Source organism: Bos javanicus, chromosome 3 (assembly GCF_032452875.1).
Source record: "Bos javanicus breed banteng chromosome 3, ARS-OSU_banteng_1.0, whole genome shotgun sequence".
In the NCBI taxonomy this organism is placed as follows: domain Eukaryota; kingdom Metazoa; phylum Chordata; class Mammalia; order Artiodactyla; family Bovidae; genus Bos; species Bos javanicus.
The window spans coordinates 86,378,751-86,389,921 of record NC_083870.1 but is presented as its reverse complement, the minus strand read 5'-3'; the positions used below and the strand labels follow the sequence as shown (position 1 = coordinate 86,389,921).

Genomic DNA, 11,171 nt, shown 5'->3' with positions numbered 1-11,171 from the left:
TAACCATAATGTAAAGCTACCTTTACACTTTGGAGGTAAAAAGTTTTTGCTCTAAGTAAAATGCAAGCATCTGGAGTTTCTGAGTTAAAAGCAGTTAGCTGACTGTTCACCCATATTTTCACTTAAACTTAGTATGGGGTTTAAATGCCATATTTAAGGTTGTCGTGAAACAAGGCAGTTACTTCTAATGGTGTGGCTTACTAAATTACTAATTAAAGGGTGTTTCCTAATCTGTTGCATTGTTGCTCTAAACATGTGACTTATAGTAAACTTAGTCTTCATGATGTCATTGACTTATATGAGGGTTGGTGGTGAAGTATAAGATTTTCATGAATTTTATTAAAAAATTTAAACTATTTCGTAACTATATCCATTCTTTTAATCAGTATTAATAGTGACGTTCCTACTTTGTATAAGACACTGAGGAAGAAAGATATCAAGAATAATCAAAAGAATCTTCCATTTTAATTGGTGTGGTAGGTAGATCTGTGTATTTTTTGTAATGGAAGGCAAAATTCCTTAAAAACAGTAAAATTTTTATTTTATTTTTTTTCGGCTGTGCCATTCAGCATATAGGATCTTTGTTCCCCCACCAGGGATGGGATTGAACCCATGCCTCCTGCATTGGGAGTGCAGAGTCTTAACCACTAGACCTCCAGGGAAGCCCCATGTAAAAAAATTATTTAAAACATAAGGAATGATAATAGATGACAGAGTATAATCGGTTGTTTGCTTCTCCAGTTCTCTCTCAGGCTGCTGAAACATTATGGAGAAAATGGAATTAATGTACAGACTGTTGCCTCCCAAATGCTGCTATAGACAAATCCTCCTGTTTCCATACCCAGCCCAGCTTTACTATTAAGATTAACCATACAGTTCCTCTCATGTTTCTCTTTGCAAACCTTAATCAGTATCCTATTTGAGCCCCAATGCTTCTCTCCATCAGGAAAGTGACCTCCTCATCTTTGGCTCTGGCTCTAGATCCACACCTTCGACGTTGTCTTAAACTTTGCTCTGTCATTTATCCCCTCTAGTATCTATTTTTTCCTTTCCATTAGCTCTTTCCTCACTACATGTAAACTTGATCAAATATTCCCTCTCCTAAAGAGAAAAAACAGAAAGCCATCGGTGTCTACTGAGCCACACTGTATCCCCCCACTTTCCTTCAGTCATATTTCTTTCATTTTTAAATACTCATCCTTTATACTTTTTGAACTTTTATTTACACCTCAGCCCACTGCACTGGCATTCTTTGCTCTAAGGCCTTCTCTTACTGGGTTTGGCAAACTGGAAACTTTTATTATCCTTATGTTAATTGATGATTCCTTTGTGAAATTATCTTCTGCCTTAGTTTCTTGGGTTCTTGCCTCTAGGCTTTTCTTTACTTCTTTGACTTCACTTTCACTTTTCTCTTTCATGCACTGGAGAAGGAAATGGCAACCCACTCCAGTGTTCTTGCCTGGAGAATCCAGGGACGGGGGAGCCTGGTGGGCTGCCATCTATGGGGTCGCACAGAGTCGTGGAAGACTGAAGTGACTTAGCAGCAGCAGCAGGGAACTTTGCTGATTGTCAGCCACTTCACTGTTAGTGTTAGCTTACCTCTCCAACTTTCTACAAACTGCCCTCATGCCATGCTTCTCTTTGCCCCCATGCTACATTGACTTTCTTTAGGAAGATAAGCATTTGTGTGGTTTTTTTTTGTTTGTTTTTATTTATAAATGCATCACAGCTTTTTAATTTCTCTTTGAAATATCCTTCTTCTAGTTCTTTCAGTGGCTGATTGACTTCTTACCATTCATTTCTTGGGTCTAGTGTCATGTTTCAGAGACACTGTGACAGTGAGTGACCTACCTGTACCCTACTCATATCCCGTTGTAACCTGCTAACCCCTTTTTGTTGTGTCTGTAAACACTTAATATTTTCTGAAGTCATCTTGTTTGCACTTTAGGGACAGAGCCCTTGCCCAACCTGTTTTCTGTTCTGTCCCCAGGAACAAAAACTGACTAGGATCTCTAGTACAACATTGAATCAACGTGATGATAGTAAATATCCTAGTCTTGGTCCTCATCTCGAAAACTAATATTTCACCATTGATTATTTCACCACTAAGTACCTGGGATACATTTTTAACTGTTTCATAGAAGATTGATGAATTTCAACACATTGAAATCAGGAGAAATGAGTTTTCAAGACACAGAGAAGAACCCTTAGAAGTAATGTAAATGGTCGTCTTTGATGATAGATTGAAAGATGGTAATGGAAGACAGGTTTGTCATGATACCCCTGGACTCTTAATGTGTTCCCTGCCAATCTAAGGAATGTTAATCTGCTGAGAGGAAGTTGTAGGAGATAGAAGGTAAAAAAAAAAAGTTATAACGGAGGAGAGAACACAGATGGTAGTAAACCGTGTTCTTTCAGTGCTGCACATTGTTCTAGGACAGTAGAACCATCCTTAACAGAGAAGTCACCAAGAAAAGTTGGTTAGGTGAAGAGATGCCTGTTTTGGCAGTGTTTTAAAAGGTACATTTTATGATTTGAAATTCATCTTAAAATAACTAATTCTTCGAAATGTTATACTGCCACTTAGCAAAAAAATTCAGGGCTGAAAGATAAATTTGGCATCGTTTACATGGTGGAGAGAGTTCAAGGTATGTGTGTGAAGGTGAATTTAATTCTGCCTCTTGGCTCTGTGACATTTAAAATTTTAAAGTTATTGGACTCTGATTTCACCAATAGAATTAGAGTGTTGGATATGCCCAAATTACAAAAAAAAAAAAAAGCATGGTTGAATTGTTTTTATAAAGATCTTAAAACTCAAAGTGGTGATCCTCTTTCTGAAATGAGCGGCTGGAGGAAGAGAATTTGAGACCAGAGTTGACTCAAAGTTGAGTTTTTGTTGGCTTTCAGTTGTGAAAACCCCTTTTCTTTCTTGATTTCTTTGACATTTATATTGAAGCAGTTCAGGAACAGCATTTCCACATTTCTGATCATTTGCTTTATTTAAAAAATAAAGAAGACAGTAAGATGCTATTTGCCAAAGAACTGTGTTTAGAGATGGAAGCCCTGTCTGTCATTTTTGGGTCACTCACAAAGAGACTTCGGCCTCTTCACCTCTATGAAGAGTAGTCTGAAAGAATACATTTTCTTTCATCCTGCTGCTTTGGCTATACTCCCCGTACTGGGCTTTATAATTTAGTCACACTTTTGGTTGTAAAGTCTTTCAGTTTAGCCAAATGAAATGACATTCTCTGTTACCTATTTTGTAACTAGTTTAAAAGCTTATAGGAAATACTTTTCATGGCTGTAAAAAGGAGAAATCGATCTTAATTTGGGTGTGGTGGGCCTTGAGGCACTCAGTGTATTTACTCCTTTTACATACTTCTTTCCTATTTTGCCTAATATTCTGTGTCTCATGAAATTGTCTTTTTAAAATCACTAATCATAACCACTTTATAGAAACTTAATGGTGTAAAGTATAAGTAGGAAGGGTTGAAAAATGGAAGCCACATTTTACCTGAAAGTATATGATTATCTTCCTTTGAAAAATGCCCTAAACCCTGGGGTTTTTCTTCCTTGTACATCCACTTGACTGCAAAATCCTTTTTACTTTGTATTTTACATATTCCATGAATTTGCTGTCCTTTCAGTCAGTATTATGGTAACTCATCTCAGCATCCCAGGTTATCACAAAAACCATTGCCGGAGCCTTCTAACTGACACAGGCATAAAGCTGTTCTCTCTCCTTCTCTGTGTCACTCTTAACTGCTCTCCACAACATACTAAAGATAAAGATGTCTCTCCTTTGTTATTCTTCAGTGATTCTTCATCACCCAGAGCAATAGTTCTAAAAAAATGAGGTGCATAACAATCACTTGGGGATTTTCTGATTCTGATACATGTTGTCTTGAACTCTACACTTTGAGAAACCCTTAGCTAATGTGCTAACAGCTGTTGAATTTGTACCATGTGCTAGACACAGATCTGAGTACACTGTGTTTGCTAATTTATTTAATTCTCACAACCATCTTGTGAGGTAGAAACTATTTTGCTGTTTCCCTATAATATAGATAATGCCCTGAAGGTTAATTCCAAGTTTCTTACCTCGGCCCTTCCGAGCTCTAACCTGTGCCCCTTGGTTGTCTCCCTTGGCACTGAAATGCGTAGAAAGCCATTAATACTGAACTATGCCTTACCTAAAAACACCATTTCTTGTATTTGTACTCTATGTTGCTATTTCCTAAAGCTTCCTTCTCCTGGTCCTTTGTGTACTCAAGACCATCTATTGGAATCATCTCTAGTAAAGTCTTTCCTAGTACACACCCTAGTTTGATCAGCTGGCTCTTACACACTTCAGAACATTTTGTGCATGCTGCAGTCATGGGAGAAAAAGTGGCATCTTCTAGAGATGATTTGTGTCTTTTTCTCCTCTCCTGAATTCTCAGTTGAAGCTACTAAATGTGGAAACCCGGTAATGTTCCCTTGTAATTCCACCTTATACTGCAGTGCCCTATGTACAGTAGAAAGCTCAGGAAAGTATCTTTATCTTTGTGCTTTGAATGTAATTGTGGCTCGATTTAGTTTCTGTCAATCTTCCATGTTGTGTTAGGATAATAGAGACAGATTTCTAGAACCTCAAAATAAACAGCAACCACTAAAGGTGTTTTATGGTGATAAACTAAGGAATTAGAATTGAATAACTGAATAGTAAAGGAGATGAATAAATGTGGGAAAAGAGAATCATAGTATATTTAAGATCTTTACAGATTGAGATTGGATTTCTAGAAAATATATAATCCATTTAGCTCTATTGTAATTTGCTTTTAAATAATTCTTCTATCTTGTATTTACCTCTTAGAAAGAGCTGCTGCCATTTCACTTCTCTTCTCAAAATATACATGAATATTTAACAGAGATTTGGAAAGTTAGTAGTATCTAACACCGAACTAGATAGAAACAACTTGATGTTGAAGGTGCGCCCTGGACTGTTCATGCTCTAAGGATAACTGTTGGTAGCAGGCAGAAGTCTTGCCTAGAGCTCCGTGATAAACTAGGTAGTGTTAAACTTGACATTTGTAGCCTTTGTTTTCCTAGCAAGTGATATGAATGAAATTTTCACTTGCAGATATTAGGTTGTTTTAAAGTTCTTTTTCTGATGTTATTCTCCTAAAACTTGACAAAACAGAAAGTATGACTCTCTTGAGTTCTACATGTATTTTTCAGAAATTCTGAAGTACTTCATATATGACATCAATATATCTGAATATTTTAGGTATAATATTCAGTGGTTTTATGAAATGTTAAGTGTTTATTCTTATGAAAATACAACCCAGTTATAGAAACTTATTAGTATAGTTTCCTTTGTTTGGCAGAGTGTTCTCTCCAGTGCTCATTCATGTATATAAATTCAGTGGAGTGAGGACTATGGCATTAAAGTAACTTGCTTTATGTCATTTTAGCTGCAGACATTCAATACTGCTGCACCCTGTCAGGATGTCAAACAGCTGACTAGTGGAGTTGCCATGGCACAAGTTCTTCATCAAATGTACGTATTGTTTCAGATTCTTCCTAAAATAATTATATTGAAAGGCTACTGAAATTTGATCCTTTTTAGCGCTGACAGGTGTATGGTATCAAGGTATTCATGCATCTAGGGGACAAAAAGTTTTACCATCTGATTATTTCTTGCTTATTCATAGAGATACATCTTAATTAAATTACCAATCAGGATTCTTATCTATTCAACAGATGTTTAATTTTAAACTTGTTCTGGTCATGTTCACAAGTTACAGTTACTAGGAAAGAAGCAGGTTAAATGAGTGATGTAATTTCTTACAGTGTTTTCTCCAATTATACTGTTGTCATTTTAAGGTATCAATCCGTAGAGATTATTGCTTTTTAGATAATTCAAACATGAAATACTGGTTTTAGAAAAAAATATTAAATTTAAAATTTATATTTGAATTAATAATAGCAATTGTATGAATCCACCAATAATGAAATATTCTATAAATGAAATTTTAGCCCAGTAAAGAGATTCTGTTTGGCTTGGGCCCATTTTAAGTAATTATACAATATCAGAAGAGCCTTAATCCATTATTTCACCATTTTTGCCAAGCATTGTAAGAGGATTAGGATTATAATATCCACAGTATGAACTGTACTCTTAATAAGACAAAGAGGGCCAATGCTATAGTCATAATTTATTAATTTTCATATTGATTTTGTACTAGCTGACATTCATGATAATATATCTTCAATGAATCCTATCTCTGCTACATGGCTTTAGATGTCAGAAATTGTTTAATTATTGCCATCATTTTTGTAAAGGTTTTTTTTTTTTATGATTGACTCTGAAAAATGCTTTAGCAAAAAATGGGTTAGCAGAAATTCTTTACCATCTTAAAAAAACAACTTGAAACATTATCATAATCTTAGTTACGTTGAATCTTTAAAATGATCTAATTAGAATAGACAGATTTTATGGTTAACTCAAGATTAACACTTGAGCATTAAATTTAGCATGTTAACACTTTTTTTTTTGGCAGTCATTCTGAAGTATGCCTTAATTCCCTGCTTTCTTAAAAATATTTCTTAATTATTTTATTTTTACCCTGATTGGCTTTCAGTTCAGTTCAGTTAAGTCACTCAGTCGTGTCCGACTCTTTGAGACTCCATGAATCGCAGCACACCAGGCCTCCCTGTCCATCACCAATTCCTAGAGCGTACCCCAACTCATATCCATCGAGTCAGTGATGCCATCCAGCCATCTCATCCTCTGTCGTCCCCTTCTCCTCCTGCCCCCAATCCCTCCCAGCATCAGAGTCTTTTCCAATGAGTCAACTCTTCACATGAGGTGGCCAAAATACTGGAGTTTCAGCTTTAGCATCATTCCTTCCAAAGAAATCCCAGGGCTGATCTCCTTCAGAATGGACTGGTTGGATCTCCTTGCAGTCCAAGGGACTCTCAAGAGTCTTCTTCAACACCACAGTTCAAAAGCATCAGTTCTTCGGCACTCAGCTTTCTTCACAGTCCAACTCTCACATCCATACATGACCACTGGAAAAACCGTAGCCTTGACTAGACGGACCTTTGTTGACAAAGTAATGTCTCTGCTTTTTAATATGCTGTGTAAGTTGGTCATAACTTTCCTTCCAAGGAGTAAGTGTCTTAATTTCATGGCTGCAGTCATCATCTGCAGTGCTTTTGGAGCCCCCCAAAATAAAGTCTGACACTGTTTCCCCATCTATTTCCCATGAAGTGATGGACCACATGCCATGATCTTCATTTTCTGAATGTTGAGCTTTAAGCCAACTTTTTCACTCTCCTCTTTCACTTTCTTCAAGAGACGTTTTAGTTCCTCTTCACTTTCTGCCATAAGGGTGGTGTCATCTGCATATCTGAGGTTATTGATATTTCTCTTGGCAGTCTTGATTCCAGCTTGTGCTTCCTCAGCCCAGTGTTTCTCATGATGTACTCTGCATATAAGTTAAATAAGCAGGGTGACAATATACAGCCTTGATGTACTCCTTTTACTATTTGGAACCAGCCTGTTGTTCCATGTCCAGTTCTAACTATTGCTTCCTGTCTTGCATATAGATTGTCTTTAAAGTGATTTAATTGGTCCAAACTAAGAATTGGGCTTCCCGGATGGTGCCTAGTGGTAAAGAACCCATCTGCCAAAGCAGGAGATATAAGAGACACTGGTTCAGTCCCTGGGTTGGGAAGATCCCCTGGAGAAGGGAATGGCAACCCACTCCAGTATTCTTGCCTGGAGTATCCCATGGACACAGGAGCCTGGCAGGCTGCAGTCTATACAGTCAGAAAGAATTGGACACAACTGAAGCAACTTAGCATGCACACAAGAATTGTGAACATGGTCTTGTTGATTTGGGAAATTCATCATTGTTTTAATATACAGTCTGGCCTTTTCTTATTGTTGTGGTTATTGGTGTACATATAGCTATCTTGTGGTTGGCATAGATGTAAGGCTGATGAATGTTCACTTACTTTGATATCCAAAAATGTTATTTATATGTATTGAAGCATCTTTCATAGCTTTACACCACAACATAGTAGATGAGAGCTGTTTTTACCATTATATGATTATATACATATGGCTCTTTGACCTCCTATATGCCAGTACTATACCTGATGTTTAGAGTAGGGTCAGGTCAATTTTAATTAAACTGTATCCTTTATCACCAACTCATTTTTACATAATATGTTGGATTCTATTGTTATTGCTGATCCTCTGTCTCTCCAATTTTTCTTTTTTTATTCTCTCTTTTGTCTCTTACCATCTTCTAATAGCTTTTCTGTAGGAATAATATGAGTGAACCAATCAGAAAGCTTTCTTTCTTCATAAAACAAATGACAGTGACCTAAAATTGGCTCTAAACCTCTGGCTTCATTTACTTGTTTTTGCATGTACTTGCTGGGAGAAATATCAGTAACCTCAGATATGCAGATGACACCACCCTTATGGCAGAAAGTGAAGAGGAACTAAAAAGCCTATTGATGAAAGTGAAGGAGAGTGAAAAAGTTGGCTTAAAGCTCAACATTCAGAAAACGAAGATCATGGCATCTGGTCCAGTCACTTCATGGGAAATAGATGGGGAAATAGTAGAAACAGTGTCAGACTTTTTTTTGGGCTCCCAAATCACTGCAGATGGTGATTGTAGCCATGAAATTAAAAGACGCTTACTCCTTGGAAGGAAAGTTATGACCAACCTAGATGGCATGTTCAAAAGCACAGACATTACTTTGCCAACAAAGGTCCTTTTAGTGAAGGCTATGGTTTTTCCTGTGGTCATGTATGGATGTAAGAGTTGGGAGTTGACTCTCAGAAAGCTGAGCGCCAAAGAATTGATGCTTTTGAACTGTGGTGTTGGGGAAGACTCTTGAGAGTCCTTTGGACTGCAAGGAGATCCAACCAGTCCATTCTAAAGGAGATCAGTCCTGAGTGTTCATTGGAAGGAATGATGCTGAAGCTGAGACTCCAATACTTTGGTCACCTCATGGGAAGAGTTGAATCATTGGAAAAGACTGATGCTGGGAGGGATTGGGGGCAGGAAGAGAAGGAGACGACAGAGGATGAAATGGCTGGATGGCATTACCGACTCGATAGACGTGAGTTTGAGTGAACTCTGGGAATTGGTGATGGACAGGGAGGCCTGGCGAGCTGCAATTCATGGGGTCGCAAAGAGTCGGACACAACTGAGCGACTGAACTGAACTGAGATGTGTAAACCTCCTTATCCTATAAGAGCCAGTTTAAATTTATTTTTCTTTTGAACTCCCTTCCATTTTTGTAAGCTTTTTAGAAGTCTGGTTCCAGACAGTGAAATTCACAGCACATATTTTCCCTTAGTTGGGTCAGTGTATCATATTCCTGCTTTAAAAAAAGAAAAAAAAGCAAATTTTACTTTATTTCTTTGAACACTTCAAAGCACTTTATATATGTTCCAATTTATTATGTATTTCTTTGATGGCTGTTGTGACTCACATCAAAGTTGTTACTGAAAATGAGATGGGAAAGTTTGCTTTTTTAAGGAAATAGCAAAATCTAGTGAATAATTCTTTCATTAGTTACCTGAGGCAGATACACTTCTAAATAATACAGTCTTAAAAATCAATTCCCAAAGTATATGACTTAGACATGATGAGTCATGAAATTGTTGGTAGGATTCTACACTTCTGTATTTGTTATCTTTAATCCAAATAAATAATATATATCACTTTAAAAAACGCAGAAACTTGCTATTTTAAAGACACATGGGAGAAAACCTGTAACTACAACTGTATTCATTTCTTGGGATTTTCATAACAAAGTGCAACAGATTATGTGGCTTAAAACAACAAAAATATCTTCTTTAGCTTTCAGGAGGTTACAAATCCTATATCAAGGTATTAACTGGACCATGTTCCCTTCAAAACCTCTAGGTCAGGATCCTACTTTGCTGTTTCTAGTCTCTGGGTCTCCAGGCATCCCTTAGTTTGAGGTTCAGTTCACTTCAGTCGCTCAGTCGTGTCCCAGCTCTTTGTGACCCCATGAATCGCAGCATGCCAGGCCTCCCTGTCCATCACCAACTCCCGGAGTCCACCCACAACCCATGTCCATTGAGTCAGTGATGCCATCCAACCATCTCATCCTCTGTCGTCCCTTCTCCTGCTCTCAAACTTTCCCAGCACCGGGGTGTTTTCCAGTGAGTCAGCTCTTCGCATCAGGTCGCCGAAGTATTGGAGTTTCAGCTTCAAGATCAGTCCTTCCAATGAACACCCAGGACTGATCTCCTTTAGGATGGCCTGGTTGGATCTCCTTGCAGTCCAAGGGACTCTCAAGAGTCTTCTCCAACACCACAGTTCAAAAGCATCAATTCTTCAGTGTTCAGCTTTCTTCACAGTCCAACTCTCACATCCATACATGACCACTGGGAAAACTATAGGCTTGAACAGATGGACCTTTGTTGACAAAGTAATGTCTCTGCTTTTTAATATGCTGTCTAGGTTGGTCATAACTTTCCTTCCAAGGAGTAAGCGTCTTTTAATTTCCTGGCTGCAGTCACCATCTGCGGTGATTTTGGAGCCCAGAAAAATAAAGTCAGCCACTGTTTCCACTGTTTCCCCATCTATTTCCCATGAAGTGATGGGACTGGATGCCATGATCTTCGTTTTCTGAATGTTGAGCTTTAAGCCAACTTTTTCACTCTCCTCTTTCACTTTCATCAAGAGGCTCTTTAGTTCTTCTTCACTTTCTGCCATAAGGGTGCTCTTTACTTTCTCCCTTTAGTAGCTATTTCTCTAAGAGGATAGTAAATTTTTCATCTTTGTATTAATCTCACTCAATGTTTTTACTCAGAGTAAGCCTCCAAATGTTGCTTAGAATATAATCTTTTATTATAGCTATTTTTAATCAGATGTTATTCTTCAAGGCCTTATTAAATACATAATAATTTGATATAGTAGCTCTTTGTCTTGGACTTCCATGCCAATTTAAGGCTTAACAAATTTAATACTAAACTTTGCTATGTACTAGTGTCACTTAGGAGAAGGAAATGGCAACCCACTCCAGTATTCTTACCTGGAGAATCTTGTGGACAGAGGAGCCTGGAGGGCTGCTGTCCATAGGGTTGCACAGAGTCGGACATGGCTGAAGCGACTTAGCATGCGTGC

General features: G+C 37.7%; 1 protein-coding gene across 3 annotated transcripts in view; it reads left to right on the top strand.

The window, feature by feature from the left end:
- Positions 1-11,171, top strand: part of HOOK1 (hook microtubule tethering protein 1) — a 115,227-nt gene that overhangs the window by 45,498 nt on the left and 58,558 nt on the right. For all 3 annotated transcript variants that reach the window (XM_061413052.1, XM_061413050.1, XM_061413051.1), the window contains one exon: positions 5,457-5,542. In XM_061413052.1, coding sequence (XP_061269036.1) covers positions 5,520-5,542 — 23 coding nt within the window. In that variant the 5' untranslated portion in view covers positions 5,457-5,519. The remainder of the gene's footprint in view (positions 1-5,456; positions 5,543-11,171) is intronic.